Below are 27,434 nucleotides of genomic sequence, written 5' to 3'. Positions count from 1 at the left end.
AAAAAATTCTCACAAAATTATCTTCATCGAAGCCGATGCTTTACATCCGGCATTCAGTACTATTTCATATTGTTTTACAACACATGGTTTTAGCCCTCTGCTGGGAAAGACTTGAAAACAAAACATACAACAGTTACTTTTCTCAACAACTGAAATTTGGAATAGTGTGATTAAGAAAAATATGTGAACTGTTTGCAATTTCAAATTAATATTGAAATGCACAGGTTTAGCATTTTCTACTGTGAAAAGTTTTCGGAACTTCAGTGTTTAAAAAAGTATACAAAAGCTAGATGTTAAGAACGTATCCAATGAGCGAGCAAAGCGAGCATCGGATTGCGAAGCAATCCGAAATGAACTGCGAAAGCAGTTCCGGGGGTTGGCGAGCGCCAGCGAGCATGGGGGGGAAGCCTCCTAGTGTACCGTGTTGATACAACTGTAAAAGACACCAAATTTACTCATAAAATACCTTTTACCTACTAAAGAGTATATTTGGCACATATTTAAACTGCATCAATTTCTATAATGCCATTAGTGCTTACTACCAAAGTGAAGCTTCATTGGTGTCAATAATAGTAAGGCGACTTTTCACAGTTTTTCATCACAAATAAGTGCATTTTCTCCATTAATTTTGCTTTTTAATACACAGCTTCCTTTTTTTTATTTCAATTAGTACCTGTTAGCAGAATTAATTAAATATCAATGATGTCATTAATTGCTTGTTGATTTTTTGCGCGCTCTTAAATGAATTAGCACCACTTCTCCATTAATTTTGCCTTTCAGTACATAACCTATTATTTTACTTCAATTAGTAACTATTACCTAGAATGAATTATCATCGATGTCAATAATAATAGCACTTTTCAATGTTTATCCTTAATGAATTAGTACAATTTCTTCGACAATTTTGATTTTCAGTACAAAATATCTTTTTTTGAATTACTATTGATTTTAAATTATACAGTTTTATCAAAATACGTTAAGTTAAACTATAAATAAAATGAACCCGGAGTTTCAGGTGACCTCTGAGATACCGATTTGGTCATAGTCCGCCTTTGCTACAATGATGATATTGATCATTCAGATAACCTGGAATAGTGAATAAAAGATAATTTATGGGACGCGCAATAAACAACTTTTTTGAATGGAGCTATAAGTTAGGAAACATCACTGATGTTATTTTTAAAATATTTGACTTAACTCAATCATAGTTTAAAGCAATGGTACTAACCAAACAAATGAAAAAATTTATTTTTTAAAAACGTTTTTAAATTAAAAATATAAATTACTAAAATCGGGCTTTGTAATTTGTTTACTGTTGTGCACATTTAGCTTCACGTTGAATGTCGTATTTTTTGCAAGTTCGGTTATTCAATATCCGGTCTGCAAACAAACATACACAAATTCTTTATTTTATTACATTTTATATTAATCATAAAACTCTAGTATTGCTTCTTGAAATTTATTTAGATTGTATATGAAGCACTATTTGGTGATTTGTTTTTCATTTATATATTTCAAATATCATTCTAGAAACTTTTCTGTGTTATTTCATCCTAACTATGGAAAGTGCTATATGTTTAACTATGTAGGGAGAGAATTTCATGAATCAGAAAAACCGATAGAAGCAATGCGATATGGCAGTACTAGTGGTAAGTAGTCCTTCCTTAAATCTGAATGCAAATTCAAGTAATAGTTTACTATTGGGGATCCTGTTAAAGCACGAACTAGAAGTTATTAAAACACAACTCTATTTTTAAAAATCTGTCAATAACAACGTTAAAAAACTTAACATATTTTAATTACTTTAAACATAGCAAGCAAAACAAAAAGGAACATCATACCAAAGAACAAAACAGAAAAAACATCAGTTGCGTAACTAGATCAATGGTTATCGCTTTTTAATCTATTATCGTTTTCAAATAAATGATCTAGTTCATCGCTTTTAATTGATGATCTAGTTCATCGCTTTTAACTGGCCCCTCTTAAATTCGGAGATTTTAAAATAAGCCAATATATATGAAAATAAATCAATCACATAACGGTAAACAAAAGTTGAAGTAATACAAAGGTGGTGTCACTGAAAGCAAAGATAGCAAAGAATATTATGGTAACTAGAAACATGGTATCAGCAAAAGCAAACGAGATTTATCGCCAAATCAAGGTGCACCCTATTCCACACTTTAATACCCGATATACAATTTAAGCAGATAATTTTAACCAGTGTACTAATGAGTTAGCAGAAGTCAAAAATCTAGTTAATAATTTTAAAGTAAAACATACATAACGACAAAGAAATACAGTGAAACCTCTAGGAAAGACGACCTTTGCAATGCGACCACTTTTGAATGGCATGGAATTTTTTCCATAGACATTGTGTAGAAAAAAATCTTTAGGAGAAAATATCAAAACCTCCTCCAGCGACCGGGCAAACGTTTGCACCAAATGGGGAAGAGGTCAAATATGGAAACACGAAAAAATATCAAAGCAAAAGATATTAACAAAACAAATAAGTAGATTTAAATATATTCAAATTATTTGTGAGTGACTCTTATTTAATGAGTTTTTTGTTTTTGTTTTTTTTTAGACGGTCTCTGAAATTGATCAACAAAAATCAGAGTGCAATAAAGAGGATGCTGTCAATGATTTATTTTTAGAGTTGAAAAGTTAAATTAGAAAAATTTTTTTTTAGAAAAACTAATCATCTCAAACAAGCAAACCTCTTCTTATTTTTTAAAGTTAACTAATTTTTATGATATATTATTAAATGCAAACTTAATCAAGAAAACATAACTGTTTATTTATTTAAAATAGTTCTATCATTAATAATTGATAAGTTTATTTTTACACATAATTATATCAATTAAGTTCATTTTTATTGGCATTAGATTTCATTCATTGATCCCATTTTCATGAAGATAGCGCAAGTGGCATTTTCGCACCAAGAAAATGAAACTGACTAAAATTAAAATTGCTTGAGAAAAATGATGTACCTTCGATATCATTTTGAAGTCAACGAAGGCAAACCCCTAGGAACGACCAAACTCCATTAACGACCATTTTATTGTGGAAGAGAGTGTGGTCGCACCCGAGAGGTTTCACTGTATTTATTTTATCAATGCTGTATATTAATTGCTTGTTACCGAATTCTATTCTCTCTATTACTACTACTCTTTCTATTAAATTTCTTCTCTATTACTATTTCAGCAATTTTTCTGAATTACGGAAAAAAATTTGAATATTAATATTTATTCATATACCTTTTTTCATAAATTTCTCATTTCTGATTTCTGCAAAAAAATTCCGAATACAAAAAACTTCTTTTGTTTGTATTTTAATTAGGTTTCCATAAATTTTGCGGGAATATTTTAAAAATTACATGGCAAGAATGTAGCAATTTTTTAAATTTTTTTGATATATTGTGGATGACGTAGAAAACAAATAAAGCAGAAAAAAATTAATTAAAAAAAAAATAAAATTTAAATTTTTTCCCTTGTTTTGAATACGGTTTTTTAAATATTACAGTATGATTTAAACAAAGTTACCTAAGGTAATCAAGAATAAGTTGTCAAAAGGTAAATCGGTCCTATCGGTACTTGCTTGATATTTGTAGATACACTTTGTTGAAAACTTGCTTGATACTTGTTGATACACTTTCAAGTTAAATAATTTGAAATCTTGAAAAATAATTTAAATGACTAGTATTTTATTTAACAAAGCTGAAAAACAGCTGATTTAAATGGAAAGTGTGTCTAACATCTTCTAAATAATAGCATTTTAAAAATAAGAATGGCAAAAGTTATTTACTTACCCAAAAGTAAAATAGCATCTTCTTCCGAAATATCACTACTAATTAAATAATCTTTTAGTTTTTCGTTTTTCAAAAAAATCGACAGACATAATCACAAGTAAAAAATTAAACGTAAAATAGAAGTGAGAACATGATGCTTTAATTTAGACAAATTGTTCCATCAAATCGTCATGGCAACCTAAAATCCGCATCGTTTGCATTTCAAAATAAAACAATACAAATTTAGCTTACAGCTCATACACACTTAAACAATAAATTTAATCTACTTTTAAATCTTTATGGATGGTTGGCTGAATGTAAACAAGAACAAATTTCCTAAAACAGAAAGAAATTTTGAAAACTTCCGGTGTATCTCTCCGCTTATGTTATGATTACTAGGTGTGTTATTAAGTGTGAACAGACTTAATATTCTAGGAAGTTTTATTATAGTAATTTGTGTTTAAATTTATGCGTAAAATTTTACGATTCATAAGAGTTTTTCGCAATTTATAAATTGTAACAAGTCGTGAGCCTAAAAAAAAATTAAGGAAAATAATATTATAGCATAAATAAAGTGTAAGATAAGTCATGTTTTGAGTATTATCCCTTTTTTAGCTATATTTGTGTTAAATGGCACCGTTGGCCATTTTTTGGGTTGCATCATAGCCAGCTTGCGGAGTCTTCCGAATTTATTTGTTCTTTGTTTCGTTAAAAGTTAGATTGAAGGAACGCGTTATATTGTAAACACTACAAGTATAATAATATTGGATATGCGTTTTTTTCAAGTTAAGGCAAGTTTTTCAAGTTACAAATGAAATGAAATAAAAAATAGTTGGCGAAGGAAGAAATGTTTTTGGTGACATTAGTCTTCTACCCTGCTAACCGACGAATACCGTAACTTAATATGCGTATATTAAGTAAATTTAGCCGAACTAAACAACTCAGATTCCAAATGAAACTTTGTTCATGCTTCTATGCATTGCTTAAGTTTCCATTAAGTAACCATTAAGTAACCATTCATTACTGTTCAAAATTGTATCCAACCTTTCAGGAATTTTGATTTCATCTAACATATACCTTATATTCTTTCGTTCCATTCGATTTTATCCCATTGGCAAAGTATCGCCATTTAACAGAAGAGAAGACCTAAAATATTTTGAACGTGATGCAAACCTTATTTTAATAATTTATAGCAAATAACTCAAATAAATGTTATGAGATGTCGATTTTATCAAAAAATAAGTATTAAAAAATTAGAAACTACGGAGTAAAATTGGTGATGAAACACAAATCAAAACTTTTATAATCATTTTTTTTTCAAGCATTGTCGTTGTCAAATAAATAGCTAAGTCCATCTTTTATTCATCTCTAAATGAAACGGCGATTGTGAGCTATAAGTTCACGTGATGTCTTATAAGGGGCGGCTGTAGTTTAGTCAAAAATGCCCCGTTCCATTTTTATTCGATCACCCGATTTCGTCCAATCCTCGACTAAACAACATAACATCACCCTTTTTTGATATGATGGAATACCTACTTATGAACCTAAACAATTTTCGATGTGGGGGTACCATCTTCCATTGAACTGTTAGGCGTTGAACTGTTGATATAAGTAACTTTTTGAATGAAAAATTCCCTTGGTTTACATAGATAACGTTCGTTGTCGCTCCTTTTCGCCGTTTTTAATTAGTAGTAACAAAAGCACAGAGTAGTAACATTCAGTGCTTTATAAAACTAACAAAGTGTTGTGATTTGAGTTTGAAACGTTATGATTTGACTTTTTAAAAAAAAAATTTATGATGTGACTTTTAAACGAAATCAATTTCAGGTCTTCAACTTATACTCCGAGTTGAGGATAGCACTGTTTTAGATCTCTTGCGACGTGAGATCGGTGCCAGAATCGTTGTGCATGATCCCCGTGCCTTGCCATTTGTATCTGAATTCGGTGTAAATGTCCGGCCACATGATATGACAGCAGTGGAATTGTCTATGTCCAAGATACAACGGTTAGGAAGCCCTTGGGGTGAATGTGAAGAAAACGTGAATGGCTCACAGAATGAGGAACCATACTCGATTTTGGTAAATATAATCAATTTCTGTAGTAATGATATTTAATATCAGGAATGACTTTTTTCTATCAAAGTATCGATCTTAAATTTAAACTTTCAGGTAATTAATAAAACATTTTTATCTTCATGCTATTTTTACTTCATAATTAACAAAACTATAGATGTATTTCGTATATTTAGATGGTTTTGGTCTACAGATTGCGTATTTTAACGCACATATCTATAAGTTTTACTATTTCAATGTAACATACACCGAAGAGCCATTACTTATGACCACCCTCCATCTATAACAATGGGATCTCCCAGGAGCAATGTTTTCATGTGGTACATTAGGACCCATAATCCTCATAGAACAATCCCTGACGTCTGTAAGCTACTTGAACATAGTTGCAGACCAAGTTCTCCCATTCATGGCAACAGTTTTTCCTGTGGGGGATGGTGTTTACCAACAGGATAATGCACCATGTCATAAGAGTCGAATCGTCATGGATTGGTCCGAGGGACATTCCAGTGACTTTCATGTCATGTCTTGGCCCCCAAATTCACCTGACCTTAATCCAATAGAGCATTCGTGCTGCCACGCTACCCCCGTAACAATGTGAGGGAATTGCAGGAAAAGTTGGTGAGTGCTTGGTATCAGATACCTCAGACTACCTATTACCACCTTGTGGAATCAATGCCACGGCGGGTGCTAGCAGTTTTGAGGGCTAAAGGTAGTCCTACATGTTATTACCAGGGTGGTCATAATGTAATGGCTCTTCGGTGTACGTTCTTTGCATATTTAGATGGTTTTGGTCTATAGATTGCGTATTTCAAAGCACATATCTATAGGCTTTACTATTTCAATGCAACATAAATGCTTATCAATTATAAAAACCCAAATAGAATTGCGAATTTATTCAAATTTATATCCTGAAATTAAACTAAAGTTGCAATTAACAAATCTAATGCAATTTTGAGAGAAAATTATTCTGACCACCTAATCAAGTTAAAACATTGTATGGATCAGAATCGATCAAGAGAAAATTTGTTTAGAAAGGTTCAGTGATGCATAATTTAAGATATTTTCTAATGTAAAATGTTACATTGAATTAATTTTGAATTATTTTTTTAAAAATCTAACAGGGATGTGAAAAGAGATGTGGTTTGGAGTATATGATGCGTCTTTGCAACTGCACTATGAGACACCTTCTGCACGGATCAATTTTTACCAGAAAGCGACTTCCCTTTAAATTGTGTGATTTTAACAACTCCACAGAAAGTAAGTAAATAATTTTTATAATGCACACAGCACAGATAACATGTAAAATGCTCCCATTCCAATGCTAGAGCATATAAAAAGGCGACGCGTTATTTTCTAAGTACGCAAAATGACAACACTCTCTGCCCAAATGGTTTCAGCTCCCCACTGTGAAAAAAATTAATTATTGATTTTAGATGATGAATTTATCGTTAGCTTTTATTATTCTTAATATAATATAAAATTCCTTGCAATCATTTGGTTATTTGTTTTATTCGAATTCTGTAAAATACCTAGATGTTTTATTTAAAGACAGTGTGTGTTAATTAAGATCGTTTTGTAAAGTATATTAAGAGTTAATTTAAATATTTATCTCACCAAATATATATTTATATTATTGACATGCTCCATTATTTATTTTAAACTAACAGAAGAGTAAATACGGTTACGCGTTATTGCGTATTATTACTACATGAATGATTTACGGTAATTTATCGGAGTAAACTTTTTCTTTTCTCTATTTATAAAAGAATTTATCATACAATAGAAGAGTAAATAAAAATATGTTAATTACGCTTTTTATGAATTAAGGAACTAAAATCTAAGATGAAATATATGGAATTGATTAGAAAATATATAATGTACTGTATAAGAAAATAAATTCAAAACACTAACAAGAATTCATACAATCGCGTTTTGATTAAAACACTTTTGTTGAAATGAAGCGAATAAAAAAAACGCAACTTTATCATTGTAATTAGTTAGTTTGAAGCAAAAAAATTATTTTAATTCCAACTCGTCCTTTTTTTTTATATATACAACAAAAATTTCTATAACTTTTTGAACTCATTATGTTTTTTTACTGCTCTCAATAACTTAAAAGAAATAAGATGTTGATAACTGCCGAAATGTCAAACAATTTTGCTTTGATGAAGGTACGAACGTATTACTTAATCAAAATTACTTGACTAAAAATGTCTGGAGATCGAGTGAAGCAATCTGAAAAAGCAGGAGATGTTAGACCTCATAATATTACATGAAAGTTTTGCTAACTATATACATTATTGAACAAAATACTGCATAGTGGCAAGTATAATTTCTTTTATTCGATTCCTTATTAGTTACTTTTTAATTAGTTTTTAGTAATTGCTTTTGTTTAATTAATTAATTAAAATAAAAAAAAATCTTAACTCGGAAGAGCTTGTTTTAACTATTAAATCCATTTCAAGACAAGTTGACTCTGACCTTAAGTTATGTAAGACTTTCCAATAATTACAAAATTTTCCAATTATTTAGAATCACTTTATTTAGCATGTCAGCAAAAGAAATAAATAGAAAAATCCGCAAAAACGTTCGGTTTCGGATCGATAGTATTTGCATTGATGTTAATAAACATTTTAAATAGTTTTATTCTTTAAATATTGAAAAGCTAAATAATGTGTGCAGTTCCATAATTTAAAGCTATCGGTGTAAGTTCATATAAATAAGAGTTATTGATTTATTTTGTTTACTTTTCAGGAAATTGCGCGATCAAATCATCAGAAGATATTGAAAGACATAGTAGCTCTTGTAAATGTATACCTCCGTGCAGGTGAAAGTTCTTTTAAAATTACTTTTACTTTTATATTATTATGTAACGGGAAATATTACGTGTGATAGGGGCGAAATTATTTTGTCCTCTATTAACGCATTTGTTAAAAAAATGACTTGATCTTAATGAAGTTTTTACTCTATAAAAGTAAATATAAACGCACCAATATTTATTCATCGTTACTTCCTTAGTTCGGAATTTTCTATTTGGAGTTTTTGATACATAAGGGGAATATCAGCGATCAATAAACAAAATTGTTATATTTATGTAGGAATGAAATACAGGAGTGTAAATTTTTCATAAATACACTCTATAACAAAACAATCGACGCACCAAGAAGGAGTTGTCCGATTGAAACGAAAATTGGTGGATAGGAAGACAATGTACAGAATAGTAAATGATTAAAATTTCAGAGCAATTGAATAGTTTATTGCAGAGTTACAGTAACAAGTTCAATAAGGTGTTGACCCACCTCTAGCCTGNCTGCATACTAATATAACTACATAAATATTTTGAGCACTACACTATTTACGATTCCAAAGCCTAATTCATAGATCATCGAATGGAAATACTGATTCAATATGGTTACTACAGGAATTGATTGTAGGGACTCTTGTTCTATCGAGAGTAAATTAATCTACTAAAAAAGATTTTCCACTTTCACAAATAATTGGAACTGGCAACGTACTAATACGTGCATTTAAAACGTGTTTTCCGGAAAATAAGTACAAAGAACTCCGAACAATGCTGAAGATAGTTGGCTTCCCCACCATCAGATATATTTTAAAGCTATATCACCTGCAACAGAAGGCTTCTTTCTGTTAATATTTCTAAACAATAATTTTTCCTGTTATAAATTTCATTGATTATTGCGTTTGCTTTGTTTCAGAGAGACCGTTTACAGTTATACTGTTGCATCAAGTAAACTGAATGAAAACTACTTCAAGACCGTGAAAGCAATTCACACCCTCGTATTTGATAATGAAACTGAAAGTATGAAATATATAAATTATACAGATGAGTAAGTCCTCAAAAATATATTTATCATCATTTATTTAACATTCTTATAATGTTCCTGAAACCTTAACCCGTTCAGAACCTTAATCACACATACGTTAACATATGCGTCTTCCTTCACGGCCTACGGTATCACATGAGATGAGCCTTTCTGACACCAGCAGCCCAGACTTAGACGGACGTAATTTCAATTTGGAAGGCTTTATCTCAATTTTTAAACGACACTAGATGGCGGTTTAAATACGTTATAATTTATAATAATGTTTCATAGAGGATTGGATTTCAATGTGTTTTTCCATTCCGAGTTTGCTTTTTTTTCCCATTCGGATTATTTAAACGTGTAATAACTGTGAGTGTTCGACTCTTTCTAGAGGGTTTTGGGCACGTAACTACTGCGCTGCACTACTGTCTACATTTTGACGGAGTGGGAAAAGGGTGAAAAGCTTTTCCGATTATGTGGATATAGACTTGTAGTTTGGGGTTTACTATAAAATATTTTGCATGTTTTAAGTCAGTTTTGAAATTGTTTTTTTTCTCACTATTGCAAACATTTCATTTCAGTATATTCGGGTACTATTAATGATAATATGCTATAAAATTCAGTGTACTTAATTACAATAATGATTTAATACGAATTTTTGAATCAAGCTTGACTTAGCAGGGAAAATCGCTTTGCCACCTGCGTACGTAAACTCTTGGAGCATGGGGGCCTGGGAAAGCACTTTTTTCTCCTTTCGTCGGTCCTGATCAGGTTATTAAGTACCAATTTCATACAGATTGTAAAGGTATTTAATTTTTGTATTTGATCACTTGAAACTATGTTCAGCTTCAACTACATTCAACCTTAAATGAAAAAAGATAGTTAGAAAAAAATGCGAACATCCTTAATAACTTTTGATCCTAATGATCGCCTTTTCACGTATTAGTATTCAATCTTAATGGATCTGTTGCTTAACCTTAAATGTGCTACATATTTAACATATTTCTTTGTTAGAAAATTCAGTTATTTTAGTTTGATTTGAAATACCATTGCAATTTTTTTATGAATATGTGTACATTTCATAATTGGCCGATCCAACTGTGTAGTGGTCAGGCAGCTGACCTCACATCAAAGGTCCTGGTTTCGAATGCCGGACAAGGTATGGATGTTCTTTCATTCTCTGTACAATCAGTCTTTACTGTGGGAGCAAGGTTAACCCACCTAATATGGTGCCCCTGAAACAGGGGCCAGCAAATCTGCCCTACTGATACCTAAATGACGAGTATAAATTGGCTGGGCATTGGAAGAAAAAAATTTCATAATTGGTTGTATGAGAGAAATTATATTAAAAAAAAAAACTTATTCTCTCTTTTTGTCATTTTACTTTCAATAATTTTATAAAGGCAATCAGAATTAATAAGCAAATAATGGATTACTGATTTGTTCTAAATATAATTACAGATTTAAAAAGTCTTAACTCTCGGAACCCATTTAACACTATTTGGAAACCTCTGGTCAAAGTTATTTTCGGGCAAAATATCTAAACAAGAGTGAGATACACTATTTAATGCTCAAATGTCTCTAAAAACTCTTGGTTTTTACAAGAAAATTGTATGCAAAAATAAAGAGAAAGAAAATGAAATTTTATTTGTTTCATTCATGTGTAAACAACAGCTACCTCAGTTATATTAGGTGTCATTAAGCTTCAAAGTTGGAAAGACGCTTATGATTCCTCTTGTATGATATTATGGATACGAATGGTAAAATAATGTTTATAATGAAATAACTAATTTATCTGTCACTTTTTACTTTTGATTCGCATCAAAACAATATTTATTTAAATTAGCAGAAACTTTAATATTTTAAATTGACATTTCTTATAATAAGTATTAATTAAAATTTATTATACAAAGTATTTGTGTAAGGCATAATTTACGATTAATTACACGAAACATAGATATTCTACTTTCTTTCACCCATTACCTGTGAAGAATCGTATCAAACGATTAAATTACACTGTAAGAGGATTTCACAAGAAAACTTTCAGAAAAATGACTTAGCAACTATATTTTTTTCTCTACGTAGAAATAAATAGAATTTTAAAATTAAGTGCACTTTTAAAGAGAAAAATTCGGGTTCTAAAATATTAAATTTACACCTCTTGTTTTTTTTTATATTTTTCATATATATTTTTCATATATATTTTAAATAATTCTTTTTAGAAAATCCTTGCTGGGTGTGAAAGTATACTTTAACGCATTTATGGTATCCAATCATAAGGAAGTGGCATCTTACAGCGTATGTATTAATATATTTGTCTTTTCTCTCTCAAAAATATATTATCAGTTATTTATTTAGTGATCTTTTTTTTTTAAATTTTAACAATTTTTTTCATTCTTATGCTTGGAAATATGCTTGTTTTAGGAGAAAAGTTTAAAAATTTTCCTAATTGGATTTCGTACCTAAATATATAAAATAAAAAATTCAAACATTCTTTAGGTTAAAAAAACTCCAGACAAATTTCTACTTTTATGTAAACTGAAAAATATTTTTAAATTTAATAATATTTTTCAGTTTACCTAAAAGTTGAAATTTAGTGAGAGTGTTCAGCCGGAATTGAACCTGAGACATACCAGTCAGTAAACAATTAACCTAACCACTACGGCAGTATTTTCCCCCTTCTTTTCGTTATTAAAAGAACTTAAAAGTTGATGGGGGCCATATCTTATCACTGTGATGTAAAATATTTACCCCATTTTATATTTTTGATCATGCTGTTTAATTTGAACTTCTTTGATTCCAAATTAGGATGGTTATACTTTACATACCTATACTTACTGCAATTTACAAACAGAAAACCTTTAAAAAAATAATATTCATTAATAGAACTTAACAAGGAAATTTATCGATAATTTCAAATAGTTGATATATTTTGTCGACAAAGATTAATTTCGCGACGCTTTAAGTGACTCTAATGACATTTTTTTTTGTGTATGTGACACAGTATACTAAAATGCTATCTTATTCCTATCAACGTATTCGACTTATATACTTATGCACAAGTCGTTTTTGGCCTGTTAACATCATCAAATTTAAGTCTATCAAAGATCCTATTAGCTTCGATAATCGATGGAACATTTACCACATTCCTTGTCAGTGCGACCTTGGCTATATTAAACAAACTAGACGTGTTGTAAAATTTAGACTTAAGGAACACGATTGATATGTCCGTTATCACGAAATCATGTCTTGAAATCATAAATTGCTGCACATTGGTGGAATCTTGGGCATAAATTCAATTTTGACAATGCTAAATTATTTCCATCCCACTCGCATCAGCTCATCTTGATGCCCTGAAATCTTGTTTTATTCATTACGAAAGCTGACTCCCTTGTTAAGGACATTAGTACCATACAACCGCTCCAAAGAGCGTGGAAATGTATTTTACCCCGATTCGCTCCTTTCGGCCAGAGTTGTTTTTTCTTGTTCAGTTTTCCACTTTTTCTGTCTCGGCTACCGTGGTTTTTCTATTTTTGCTCCCCATCTTTATTTTTCCATTTTCCTTCGGCAACTTTACGTTTTCTCACTTACGTCTGCCAAGTCTTTAAAATGGGCTTATATTTTTGAAGAACTTAAAACATGTCGACTATTATTTGCTATTTATATCTTTGTGAAGCTATTGATCTGGTATAATCGAGTAAGTATGTTACTAGTTTCCTTTTTCTCAATGCATCAATGTAAAATATTGTTAAAAATATATTTATAATTTTATGAGTTCCTTCAAACATATATTTTTACTTTAAAATGATAATTTATGCTACCTATCTATTTTTTAGTGGGAAACCATGGTAGCAAATATTGGTGGAAACTTGGGATTCTTCATGGGGCTGACAGTAGTCACGTTCTTTGAAATTACAGAGTTCCTTTGGGATCTCGTCTCCATGATTTGTGGCCGTTTTCCTTCGGCGAAAATAAACACAGCCAATAAGATGTAAGATTTTTAAATATGTTGTTATTTGATTAACTGCATTGCTCTTCACACGTGTCCAAGAGTTCGTGGGTTCGATCCCCGCCGGCCGAAGACTCCCAGTGTAGTAAAATGGTGACTGATGCACGATAAATCTGTCGCGTCGCAAAGTCCTCCATGTTCCCATAATAAATCAATACCTCCGGAGGTACTGCTCCACGAGTTTCCTTGTCTTCTGAATTGGTTCAAAATTACAAGACTACGGAGTTGAATATAAGTAGTCGTAAACCAAAAAAATTGGTTCGGCTGTTCAACGACGACTATAAAAAAAAGTTTTTATAATCATTGTTTTCTTCGAATAGAAATAAAACATTTAATTTAAAAAAAAAGCTAAAAATTTTATAAAATTTATAAACATATATTTTAATAAAAAATGAAAAGTAAAATTCCCTTAATTAGTTTTCATAATTAAATTTAAAATAAAAAAGTTTAATTTTCTATAATAAAACATTTTGTTTAAAAGATTAAAAAGTTAAAGCTGCGAAAGAATTTTATAAATAAAGTTTATTAGTAGCCATGAATATATCTAACCAATGGAAGACTATATTTTAAAAACATTTAATGTGAGGAATGAAGCTTTTTCATTGCTTTATTAATAACAGTCTTAAAATTAAGCTTAATGTCAGACAGTTAAATTCACAGATCGTTGCAGCATCTTAATTTTGTTCTTGGAGTATGTATGAGCTGAAAATTAATAAAATAAATTAAAATATAGTTTTCGAGAAAGAGCTGCTTTAAATGTTCAGAATTATTATCAGAGATATATTATTTTTTATTCTTTAGTTTTGTTATTTTATTTTGATTTGAAAATTTCTATTGGAAATACAATTATTTTATCTATAAATACTAATCATTTTCAAATGTAAATGTATTTATGAAAATTTAATAGAATTCGAAACGTATTTTTTTAAACTTTGCTTTTTCTTTATGAGTTGACTTTTTGTTTGAATAATTTTATATAATCAACTGAAATTTAAGTAAATTATGGATTTTTGATTAAATATATTTACAAGTTTCAAACCATTTCAGACTTTACAGGTATGTCCTGAATAACTGTCTCATATTTTATTAGTTGCTGAGTAATTTTTTTAATCAATTTAACATAAAAGTAAAACCTTATTATAGTTCTATTTGAAAACAGAACTATGGTAAATACATAGCAAAAAGGTAATTTTCTAGAACTAGTCTCTGTATTGTACCTTGAAATGAGAAAAAAAGCCCAAGTTATGACAAATCTATTTTCCTGTGAATTATGTCACCCACAATGAGTACGATTTTTATACTCTTAGTCTTGGCCAAGCTCTTAGTAAAGATATGAATTTTCGGAATATACCAAAAAATATTCTTCGGCATTACGTTTATGACTAACAGGATTTATGTTAGTCCATGAAAAATAAGTTTTAATTTCATGAATATTCAAATTCAATAAATTAACAAGTTTAGCAGAAAATATATCAAATCAATTTATGTAAGTCAAAATCAGTATTATCCGAAGAGTAATATCAAATAGTCGAAAACGCAACACCGTGCTATGTTGTACCTTGTAAAACATTCCTTATAATATATATACTTGTGAAGTGCATGAATTCAGTTGGTGAATTCAGCAAGATATATTGCTGAATTCACCAACTGTCATTATTAAAAGAGTAAAAAGATTTCTTTTAACTCCAAATTTGGTAAAAAGATTAATATCATATTTTTCATATCATTCATAAAGTATGAAAATCTTTCATCTTGAAAAAGCAAGTAAACAGGAGGACTAAATTATGCTGAGTAATATTTCTCTTCTTATTATATTTATTTTTATGCATAGTATTTTTGTGTGAATTTTTATAAAATTTTTGTGTATATATTTCTTTATTTTGTAAATATTTTTCTTCTTATTTGTTTCTAGTGATCAGAAAACTGTTTCCAGCAATCGTGCTCGAAAGAAGAAGAAACGCAGGAAATCAGTTTGAAAGAAAAAATCATATAAGTGCACACGCATTTGATAAAATGCACGAAAACACGATTATAAAGGATGATTTTTAATTTTAATATTTCGAGAGAATTTGTGACTTATTGCAAGGGATGTTTTTGTACAATGCAGTTCTGTCATGATAATTAATGTGCATCAATCTAGCTATAATATTTTTCAATTTAATTAATAAATTGCAATTAAAAAAAGCATTGACGCAACAGCCTGTAAGTAGGAAAGGGGGTCATGGAGGTCACGACTCCAAGACTTTTTGACCAACGGCATGATTGTGGAAATGTGGTCAGCACTGCGCACAAGCCGCCTTTACTTCCCAGGCAAGCTGGCACCCTTCGATATAAGACTGGGTGGGTTTAAAGCTATCCCGGGGAATCAGACCCCAGTTCTTCTTAGTGTGTTAACCACTGATCACTGGGGAATCAAATTGCAATTTATACTTTTTAATTAATTAAAATAGCTTTAATTAATAAATTTTAATAATTACCCTTACGGTATATTTTTGAATCCTTATCAAAGAAGCAAAAACGTTTAGGTTAAAAATTAGTATTTTAAAAATAAAACGTCAAGAACGAATCCGTTCAACAGCGCACTGATCGTATGACACGGTTTCCGACAGATCACCGAAGTCAAACACCACTGGCTGTGGTTAGGTGGTTGACAGCATATATCAGCCAGCGAAGCAACCGATGCTGCACGCTATCGGTCCTTGTTCAACTGTTTTACCATAAAAGACTCGACTTCACGCGCAAAGTTTCGTGCTACACTGTAAAAGATATCCCGAAACGTTTTTGAATGTATGGACGGTTACGGTGCATGTAATTTTTTCAAAAACGTGTCTGAATATTTCGAAGCATTCAGAAACCTCTTTCCATAATATTCTGAAACCTTTCTCATAACTTCAGATTTATAATTTTGGATTTGTTTTTTAATATGAAGCGTTTCTTTTCAGCGTTTCTTAAAATTTAGGAAATGTCTTGTGGGGCTTGGCTGCCAACAATGGCAATAGCCATTAATAAAAAAATAACTCAAGATAGATTTGAGTTGACATGATGCTAGTGAATTAGGATTTAAAAGTTGTAGGGGTAACTACGTTATAATGCAATTTAGCTTCTTTCTTTTGAGAATAAAATATATATTCCTCAATTGATACGAAGCATGATATTAAATTAAGTTCTCTGAGATTTTCGAAACATTTTTGTTGAGTAAAAATTAGTTTCGGAAATTTTTTACTGTGTACAAAAGCGGGGAAGCCATGCCTTCGGATCATTCTCGGGGATATTTCTCTGACCGTTGCCCATTGGACAGCTCTACTGCTACGTAAAAAAACTATACGTTACATACAATCAAACGCATACAACAAATCTTATAACTATACAGAACCGGTCGCATAATGTTAGCCAGTATAATGTATGCTAGTATTGGGTCACCAGCTCATTCATAGCAACTAAGGCTGGCTTTTTGCTAGTAATTAGCAATCGGTATGTCATACGCCATTAAATTCTCTTGTAACAAAGTAAACAATCTGCGTCGAACTTTTTAAATAACGCAGATTAAACTCAGTTTTATATACTATCCATAAGAATTAAAATTTTACGCATCACTGATATCCATAGTTGGTCTGAATTTTTTATTTTATTTTCTAACCGTCGTTGAACATCCGACCCAATTTCTGGGTTTACGACTAATAATAACAAGCTTAAGCCCGTCCCGCCCCGTAAGGGGGCATCCGGGGGCACTCCGAAAGTTCGAAGTGAGCGTAACAGTTCAATTACATGAGCAAACATATTCAAAATTTTCAAATTAGAGTTTTAACAAATAGGTGGAATATTAAATATGAAATCCAGAAAACAGTGCTACTTAGAAATAAACTAAGCAAGCAAACATTACAAAGAAAATAAACAGTAACAATCAGAAGAGATATTGATGTCGCATCTTCAGTAGGAATGCAAAGTTAATAAAAGGAAACAATTTCACATGAAAAATATAGGATGTTTGTAACTCAGATTACGACTGGATAATTACGGCTGGCGCAACAGTACTAAAGGTATCAAATTCCAGTAATTTTTTTCCCTTTTTTTTTTAAACAGAAAGGACATATATATACTATAGATAAAAACTTTAGGAACACAAGCGATTAAAATTTTCAAAATGAGGAATCACATAGGGGCAGAGATTGACAAAGCATGAAACTAAAGCACAAAAAAAGGAAAACCGCGAAAACCTCCCACGGTTAACCTGACGGTAAGGGGACTCTAATCCATGATCCGTGAACCACTGAGAATAGTTTATGTCAGCACTGTGGTCGGTGCAAACTGGATGCAGAATTCGTATCGACTAGCCATCGCTGGGATTTGAACCCGGTTCACCTCATTGGAATGCGAAAGCTCTATTTCCTGAGCCACCACGGCTTAGTTGGTTTGAATTGGAAAATTAGAAGGAAATTAGAAAATGTGTACTTTTTTTTGTACAGAAAATTTGTTTAAACATGAATTAATTGACGATCAAGATGGCGAATTTCAAGCTTCATAAAGTATAAAAAAATAATGGAAGCTTTATAAGTATGTTAAATAATGGAGGTGACACAACAAAGGAGCCGGCCCAATGATAGTATGTTTCGTCTAATTTCCCGAAATCACAGAAAAAACTACTAAAAAAAACTTTATTCAACATTCGTTTGTATTATAAAAACAATTTGTATTTCATGTATTTGCAATACCATTAATGAAAAAAATAATTTTAAAAACTCCGTTTAAGAAAAACGTGTCTCAATATCACAGAAAACATGAGTTTTTTCCAGGAATACAACTCAGTAATGTTTTTTGTTGTCCTTTCGTTTTCATACGACTGTTTATGAAATGTTTGGCGCTTTTATCCCAACGACTTCGACTCTCCAGCACCTGCAAAATTTCATAAATTGTTACATATGTTGAAAAAATTTCCATAAATTTAATTATTATCTTTTAATAACAGTGTTTACAATAATAACTGTATTTTTTAGCAACAAAACTGTTTACGAAATTTTAAGAATGTTAAGTAATAGAAAGTGTCAAATGGTCTGTATGGTCGTCAAGGAGCTGATCTCATGCCAGAAAGGTCCCGGGTTCGAATCCCGGACAAGGCCATAGGTGTTCTTTCCTTCTCTTCTCCGTACTATCTGCCCTTAATGTGGGAGTAACGTTAGTCCATCGCCTAATGTGATGCCCCAGAAAGAGTAATCAACAAATCTGCCTTTCAATATCCGGGTGGGCATTGGAAAAAAAAGTGTAATGGAAAGTCAGATAAAACCGATTTCTTAAGCATTCTTTCTCTTTTTCTTTTTAAGAAAGTACTTTAATAAAATAGTTTAAATTTTTATTCGAATGATAACTCACCCTATAGTTTCGAATATAGTTCATTTAATGTGAAAAAAAATATTAAGGAGAAAAAATTAGCCTTTAAAAAAAATGCTAGTACGCAATTTTAACCAAGTCTAAAACTAGGTATCTCATTTTATAAATTGATGCTATCGCTCCTTTTTGTTTGTTCAACTTAATGTTATATTTTGATTTGCTGCGCAATAACTATAAGACTTTGAAACTAGAAAGTACAAAAGTATACAAAAAATATACAATAAGTTGGATGAAGAAATTTAAAGATCAATATTTTGTTCAAGAATTATTAACTGTTAAATTTGTTGTAAACTTATACAAATTTTTACTTTAATATTTTTTTTGTAATTCTAATTTATTTGAAAGTTTTTTGCAATTTTAAGGGATTTTTTTAAGAATATGTCACAAGTTTTTTACCTTAGTCAAGGTCTTTATTTCATTATCTCGCGCTTTAGTTGATTTCGGAAAACAAAATAAGTGAGATTACATGAAGCCAAATAATAGTTTTTGCAGTTATTAATTGTTATTACCTGTTGATAACTGTTAATTACTGCTAAATAAATAGTATATTTACTGTTAAATTAAGTTTTATCCATCTTCATATTGGTCATTTCAGTAAGATGCTTACGAAAATAGCGTAAAAGGTCAATATGAATAAAAAACATATAGTGAAAAATAAAACGTTTAATACCAGTTTGTTTCAAATTTTAAAAAGTCATCACAATAATGTTACAGTTATTATGTAGCGCATGGGTTACTAAAAATGTACTACAAAATAAATTATTAACTGATTTTAATAATGTTGATCAAAGAAGAAAATCTCGACAATTGCTTTTATTTAAAAAAAAAAATTTAATATTTTTTACATAAAATTTCTTCGTTTTTTTTATCAGAAAAAATACCTTTGAAAAGTCAAAACTTCTGAAAGAAATTATTTTTTGCTTTTTTATGTTTGATAACACACACATAAAAGAACATTTCCAAAAACGTATATACATTTTTAAAAAAATAACTGCCTAGATTTTATGAAATTTCTAACAAGGAATTGAATTAGAAATTAACTAATTAACTAATCAGATAATTCTAACAGATTATGTCTGATAAAGTTTTAAACAGCAGGTAATGAAAGTAAATCGAACATAGAAGAGTTCAGAAGAATTATTAGTGAAGTTTTAAGAAATATTAAATCTTACTTGAAAAGAAATTTCACTCATTTCGAACTTTTTAAGTGGCATTAAATATACAGGTAAAAATTCCAATGAAGTAAATCCACTCATGTTTTGTACTTGCTTCAATAACAGCACAGCCTCGGCACTGTATGAGCTGTCTTGGTTTAAAACATGGACCTGTACAACAGCTCCTTTCACACTCAGAACTTTCGTTGGGAGTTTTGAGCTACAAATATCAAAGAATCAGTAAATAAAAGAATATAATATGGTTCAAAGTAAAAGGTCGAGTTTGTTGGGATATACAAAGGGTTGAAAAACACTTCACCAATGTGTGACTGCCAGGAGAATGAGAAATCGCCCTGAATCTTGTTGTTGTTGTTGATTTACGTCGCATTAGAGTTGCACAATGGGCTATTGGCGACGGTCTGGGAAGCATCCCTGAGGATGATCCGAAGACATGCAATCACAATTTTGATCCTCTGCAGAGGGGATGGCACCCCCGCTTCGATAGCCCAACGACCTACACGCGAAGTCGAGCACTTTACGGTAGCACAGTTGAACGAGGACCAATACCGCACACCCTCGGTCCCTACGCAGACTGATCCAAGTGGTCACCCACCCGCACTCTGACCGCAGCCAGTGATGCTTGACTTCGGTGATCTGATGAGAACAGTGTCTTAACGATCAATCCACTGCGGGACCCCTGAATCTTGTCGACCGAGGGAAGAAAGTGTTTCATGATGGCCCAAACAGTTAATTTTCAAGTTTTCAACACACAACGACAATTTTGTTTCTTGAACACATTTCAAACCTCCTTCTAAGGGACTCTGCTTGAAACAATTCCTCATGCTTGGACACCCAGTACTAAAATATTCACAATTTGACCAAAAATATCCGGACACCCAGTACTGAAATATTCATAATCTGACCAAAAGTGTCCGAACACTCAGTACTGAAATATTCACAATCTGACCAAAAGTATCCGGACACCCAGTACCAAAATATTCACAATCTGACCAAAAGTATCCGGATACCCATGGTAGAATAATGGCATGGTAGAGTAATGGTAGTTTTCAAGATTTGGAATGGGTCCCTTAAATCGTGTTGTTGGAAACTTGAATTCTGAGATGTACCTGGACATACTGGATAATGCTACCTTTACATCTATATTTCGATATTTTGAGGAAGGCCTAGCAGAATAACTACACCATTCACACATTGAGGTGTTCAAATACAAGATAGGCCTTTTTTTAAAACCAAAATCTAAATCCCATGAGCCGTGATGGCTTAGGGGATAGAGCGTTCGCCTTCCAATGAGGCAAACCGGGTTCGAATCCCAGTCGATACGAGTTCCGTACCCGGCTTGCACCGACCATAGTGCTGACGTGAAATATCCTCAGTTGTAGACGGATCACGTGTGAGAGTAACCTTGGCGTCAGGCTAACTGTGGGAGGTTCTCGCAGTCTTCCTCTCCATGTAACGTAAATGCGGGTTAGTTCCATCAAAAAGTCCTCCACGAAGGCAAATTTCTCCCAATACGTGATTCAGGAGTTTCCGTGTCTTCTGGATTGGGTTTAAAATTACAAGGCAACGGAGTTGAACACTAGTAGTCGTAAACCCAAATATTGGGTCGGCTGTTCAACGACGGTTATAAAATAATAAAATAAAATCTAAATCCCATAGAACACCTTTGGTGTGAATTAGAGCTTAGATTAAATAGCCAGCCAAATGAACCTTCCACAGTGCCAGTAATCACCACAGTTGTGCGATGGGCGCATGGAACTTATAGCCTTCTATCAAAAACTGGTGGAGAGTCACCGCCGGATGCGTGCATCTGACTTTCATTGATGCAAAAGAGGAACCAACATGATATTATTGCATGCCTTTGAACCACTCCTTACCACTGGCTGACATTTTTTTTTTTGTTTATGTACTGGGATAAAAAAAATTTCGCTCGCAAGAAAAGGAAAATGAGGGTGGCATTTTAGTCAATTTATAACACTTATCATCTAAATATTATGTAAAAACATTTATAAAAAGGAAAAAATAAATAAATACGAAAAAAGATTAGTCCCTTAAAAATTGTTTAAAGAGTGCAAATGTTTTACCCTTACAATTGAAATAATTCGTTAAATACAGGATTGTCTAAATCTTCTGTCACGATGGCAGTTTTTAAAGGCACGTGATTTGGGAACATAGAAGACGGGCACAACGCCAATTTCACATGGAGTTCAGACATCTCGAAGCTTCTAGCTGGTAGTCGTTGACCCTTTTGCACTGCAAAAAAACACAATCTTTTTTAATAAATATGCATTTTATCTGAAATAATATAGTTTAAACTAAAAGAAACAACGTTATGCTTAATTTCTAACGAAGTTAAAAATAATTGCTTTATATTAAATTAAAAAACTGCCTTAATTTAATTATAAATTTTCAATTAGACGAAAAAAACATAATTATATTTTAATCAGGATTACACATTTATTTATTTATTTACATATTTATTTATTTATTTATGTACGTATTTATTTATTTACATATTTTTTTTATCTATTTATATTTTATCTATTTATTTACATATTTATTTATTTATATGTTTATTAATTAATTTTTTTAAATTAAGTGTTTTCTGGCTAAAAATCTGAAAGATATCTTAATATTTTCCTTGAATTAGTATAATTACCGTTAATGTATAAATCGATGGTGTCTTGTCCAGTTATCTTGTAACCAGCTTGGAATGCTATGTGACCAAGATATTCAACAGGAGAGACCTGGAAATAAATATTTCATTTTAGTTGATCTTTTAATACAGTACAGATACAGTGTAGTTTCTTTTCATTTCAAAACTAAGAATAATGAAATCACATGGCGTAAAAGATAAAAATAAATGATCAAAGGTCGCTTACATTCTTTAGACAACAATATAGTTTAAGCCTTAGAGACATGAGATTAAATCATATTCGATAACTTGCATGCATATATAATAATCAAAAGCGATTAGCAAAAGTTTTTGTATAGGGTGAACAAATAGAATTCCAAATGATAAAAATTATTATTTTTTTTAAATAAGAAATTTTTTTCCCATTCATTTTATAAATAGATGGTGGTGAATAAATGCAAAATCTCTGGCCTATCCCGACTTCCGTCGGATTTCGATTTCCCGTGCTCAAAGATGTATTTCTGATCAGCCAGATGTTGTTGTTGTTTCGTATGCCTGTTAAGGCAAATGGGTGCGATTGCTTTTGTTTTCCAGTGGCGCCATCTATGACCAAGAATTCGACTGTTTTCCGAGTAGTTTCTCTGATTCGATTACAGGCTTTTCTGTAGTGTAGTATCTCCGGTGGTTTCAGCCGGTAATGATTCCGCGCAAATGAAGCGTGTGGAGATCGGGTTATGTTTGCCTTACAAAAATTTTGAGCAGTATTGTCTTCATAAGAGATGAATCTGAGACCGTCGCCAATAGCCACGTTTCAGTGCGACGCTAACAACCTTAACAAAATCCTGCTTGGAAAATAAACAAAATGGGGTACACTCGGAAAATTGTTTTCACTCCTTTTCAAATAAATAATTCAAAATAATATATAAAAATAATATATAAAAATAATAATAATGTTAATAATATAATAATAAATAATTCAAAATATTATATTATATATATAATTACCGTTAACAAAATCGTAAATCTGCAGCAAATTCATGATTCCAAACTTATGATTCCCAATTTATCTGTGATCTTAATTCACTCAGACAGAATAAAAATTTAATTTAATCTACATTTAGCAAAATTTGAAAATATAAGGTCCTTATACATACAAAACTTCATTGCCTATAAACTTGAGTTGAATTTTATACATTGATACGAAAATATTGCAATAAATAGTAACAAATAAAACCTGTAATCAAATAACAGAAATCAAATAAAGTTTTCTTTGCGGTATTCTCTTATTTCAGCTTTTCACAATTTATTCGAAACAAGTTTTAAGATGTTTTAAAGAAGTATCAGCAATATCCCCCTCGTATTTTTTTTCTTTTGCATTTTAAACCGAAGAGAAAACTTAAATGAGAAATAATCGACAGCATCCACTGCCAAGTCAAAGTGTTTCCACTACCGGGCTATTGTGTTTATGTATATAATTTATGTTATAAAAACTACAAAATATACTTACTAACGATTCGGCAATGTGTGTATAGTAATCCAGTTGCAAATCAACAGTGGATTTTGAGTTTAAATCTATTAAGGACATTATTTGTTGCCACACAGCTTTGTAAGAATCTGATTCTAACATGCCTATATATAGAAAGTATTCTCGGAAGTACTCGATATCCTGTAACAGAATAAAATCCTTGCTTGTGAGCCTTTTTTGCATGTAAATTAACAGCAGTAAATAATAAATGAAATAAAATTTTGCTACTTATACGAAACAATATGAATTAAAGTATTACGTTGTTTTTGCAATGAAAAATTAATAAATGGAGAGACAGATTTTAAAATTATTTATTCAGCACATTTTAAATTTAGCAAAATGAGTAATTAGAAGAATAAAATGGGATCAGTTTTAGAATTAAAATCAAGAAAAAGTTTATGCAAAAATTTTGCTCTTACTTTTTTCAGAGATTCTGCATACTCAGGCGGCTCCTTTAAAATAGAAGATTAAAAATTATTAAAATATAGAATAATATGGAACAGTTCGAAAACAAGAATAGAAACAAAAACTTACACCTTCTAAAAACCTTTTTTGTGCGTAGTTCAAGACCGCTGACCACAACAAAGATAGGAACTTCGGAAATAAATTATCTCTAATTGTTTCCTTGAGATTTTCTAAATATTCATTCAGGTAAATTTGTATTCTCTCGTAGGCCTAAAAATATTTTTATGATATTATAGTATGGGTATAACAGTGGAATAAAGTTTACGGGATTTTATGCAATACATAAGTTTAGAATTCTTGGTAAAAATGAAGTAAAAAAAATGCATAATTTGGGCTAAAAACTAATTTCCAAGCAAAGAAAAACCTTAACAGGAAAAGCGAAATTAAATACATGAAGACATGTTTCATTACGAGAAGAAACTAAGAGAACATAAAATTCATGTAAATAAAGCAGAATGTTCATATGTGTTTGTATGTACCTTATATAAATGCACAATTCTGAAATCAGGTGTACAGTGCCCAAAAAGAGAAAGAAAAAAAAAAGCGGACCATCCTGAATAACTTTTAAACTAATGATCGGATCTTCACGATAAATGACACAATGTTTCGAGGGGGTGATCTCAAATATGTTAATTAGTAAGTGCAGACGATATTTTAAGTTACGAAATCAGACATAAAAACGCACTTTCTCTGAAAAAGCAATACCTTTTTTTCGACGGATTTGGATTTCTGATCCCCAAAATATAGGAGGTAGTCACAATAGTTTAGTCAGGGGAGCGCTCCAAAGTTTGAACCCTATCATGTTAATTTTACTTTTTGCGTATTTCGCTAAATCTCGAAAATTTTTTAATCAAATTGATAAATTTTCACACACAATTATAAGATTCGTTTATTCAAAGATAATTTCAAGCAAGAAACAACTTTTCATAAATATTTTTTATTATTTAAGAATGGTCGAAATAGTTCCCGAGAAATCGAATTTTAAGTATCTGAATTTTTTTAAATTCAATTTCTCAGGAACTATTCAACCAATTTTGCTCAAATATTTCATTTAGTCATATAAAATTACAATCTTTAAAATAGTTGCAAAAATTTGCATATCTTAAAATTCAAAATTTTTTGATCATTCTTAAGTAAAATAACAAAAAAATAATTAATATTTACCGAAGGTTATTTTTTGCATTTGAATATTATCTTTGGATAAACTAATTTTATAATTGTGGGCAGAAAAGTTTCGATTCCCTTAAGAAATTTATTGAGATATAACGAAATACGCAAAAAGTAAAATTAGCATTTAGGGGTATATGGAACCACGGGTTTCTTGCGTTAGACTTTTGAAGCACGTCTCTACAAATCTTAATGAATGAAACTCAGCAAGAACTAAAAAAATAAAATTGAGCTTATCTATTAAGCCATAGAAAAATTGCGATAAATTCCGAATCTAACATCTTAAATGACACTATATGTATAATCAATTATTCTACAGGTGAGTTGAACTCATATCATTGTAAATTTAGTATTGAATGCAACTAATAATTAAAAATTAAAGGTGTTATATTTGGTGCCATGGATTTGTAGTATTGGGATATTAGGACACTTATCCTTTAGGAGGGTGTGGTAAAAAAATCTATTTTATTTTATAACCGTCGTTAAACAGCAGATCCCATTTTTGGGTTTACGACCACTAATGTTCAACTACGTAGCCTTGTAATTTTGAACCCAATCCGGAAGACAAGGGAACTCTGTATCGAGTATTGGAAGAAATTTACCTTCGTGGAGGACTTTTTGATGGAACTAACTCACATATGCGTCACATGGACAGGAAAACCTCGAGAACCTCCCACGGTTAGCCTGACGGCAAGGGGACTCTAACCCAGAATCCGTCTACCACGGAGGATATTTCACGTCACCACTCTGGTCGGTGCAAGCCGGATGCGGAATTCGTATCGACCAGCCATTGCTGGGATTCGAACCCGGTTCACCTCGTTGGAAGGTGAACGTTCTATCCCCTGAGCCATCGCAGCTCTAAAGAAGTCTATTACTACAGTCAAATAAATCATTTAGTGAAAAGTAAATGAATAATTCAGAGTTTTTCTTTTGCGCCTATTATTTCTAGAATATATATCGCATATAAATAAAGAAGAAACAAGAAATAAGTCTCCCTACTTGTCCTGAGGAGGGGGAATTCATCCATGAACTCAACTGTTTCTCACAGACAGAAACGAGGTTGTCAGACATATCGTCCAACATTTTCATGATGACATGATCCAAGTGAATATCCATGGATTGATGCACTAAATTCAGTATCCTCAGCACTTGCTTTTTCATGGTACAGTCTAAAGCATCATTCAGCAAAGACAGTGATTCCTCCCACTGCATCTTTATGGAAAGTTCTTTAAGAAACTCTCTAACATGATCAACGCTGTTTGCTAAAATTACAGCCTACAAAACATAAAAAGTCCATTTTTTATAAAATACCATAACTACATAATGCTAGACATAAATAACAAATTAATAAATGTTTCAAAATTAGTTATAAATATAATTATAGTTTATAAGTAAA

The 27,434-nt window shown here is 31.2% G+C and overlaps 2 protein-coding genes and 1 long non-coding RNA gene across 5 annotated transcripts in view; 1 reads left to right on the top strand and 2 right to left on the bottom strand.

Annotated features, from left to right (window-relative positions):
- Positions 1 to 3,973, bottom strand: part of LOC139425393 (uncharacterized) — a 14,889-nt gene extending 10,916 nt beyond the window's left edge. Inside the window, exon 1 of the long non-coding RNA XR_011636643.1 lies at positions 3,809 to 3,973. This is a non-coding gene — a long non-coding RNA (uncharacterized lncRNA). The remainder of the gene's footprint in view (positions 1 to 3,808) is intronic.
- LOC107457011 (amiloride-sensitive sodium channel subunit beta-like) overlaps positions 1 to 16,096 on the top strand; it is a 27,133-nt gene extending 11,037 nt beyond the window's left edge. Inside the window, exons 3-10 of the mRNA XM_016075030.3 lie at positions 1,531 to 1,649; positions 5,615 to 5,865; positions 6,981 to 7,116; positions 8,614 to 8,686; positions 9,576 to 9,707; positions 11,906 to 11,981; positions 13,520 to 13,674; positions 15,605 to 16,096. Of these exons, the coding sequence (XP_015930516.3) occupies positions 1,531 to 1,649; positions 5,615 to 5,865; positions 6,981 to 7,116; positions 8,614 to 8,686; positions 9,576 to 9,707; positions 11,906 to 11,981; positions 13,520 to 13,674; positions 15,605 to 15,668 (1,006 nt within the window). The 3' untranslated portion in view covers positions 15,669 to 16,096. The remainder of the gene's footprint in view (positions 1 to 1,530; positions 1,650 to 5,614; positions 5,866 to 6,980; positions 7,117 to 8,613; positions 8,687 to 9,575; positions 9,708 to 11,905; positions 11,982 to 13,519; positions 13,675 to 15,604) is intronic.
- A 2,234-nt stretch (positions 16,097 to 18,330) lies between these two features.
- The window catches only part of LOC107457015 (C2 domain-containing protein aex-1), a 59,678-nt gene continuing 50,574 nt past the window's right edge, over positions 18,331 to 27,434 (bottom strand). For all 3 annotated transcript variants that reach the window (XM_016075040.3, XM_071180112.1, XM_016075044.3), the window contains 8 exons: positions 27,038 to 27,313; positions 24,941 to 25,081; positions 24,826 to 24,858; positions 24,389 to 24,547; positions 22,906 to 22,993; positions 22,337 to 22,499; positions 20,247 to 20,448; positions 18,331 to 18,582 (listed from right to left, as the gene is read on the bottom strand). In XM_016075040.3, coding sequence (XP_015930526.2) covers positions 18,457 to 18,582; positions 20,247 to 20,448; positions 22,337 to 22,499; positions 22,906 to 22,993; positions 24,389 to 24,547; positions 24,826 to 24,858; positions 24,941 to 25,081; positions 27,038 to 27,313 — 1,188 coding nt within the window. In that variant the 3' untranslated portion in view covers positions 18,331 to 18,456. The remainder of the gene's footprint in view (positions 18,583 to 20,246; positions 20,449 to 22,336; positions 22,500 to 22,905; positions 22,994 to 24,388; positions 24,548 to 24,825; positions 24,859 to 24,940; positions 25,082 to 27,037; positions 27,314 to 27,434) is intronic.

The sequence above is a fragment of the Parasteatoda tepidariorum genome, chromosome 4 (assembly GCF_043381705.1).
Source record: "Parasteatoda tepidariorum isolate YZ-2023 chromosome 4, CAS_Ptep_4.0, whole genome shotgun sequence".
NCBI classification, from domain to species: Eukaryota; Metazoa; Arthropoda; class Arachnida; order Araneae; family Theridiidae; genus Parasteatoda; species Parasteatoda tepidariorum.
The sequence above is the reverse complement of the archived record's forward strand: the minus strand, read 5'-3'. Positions and strand labels throughout refer to the sequence as shown.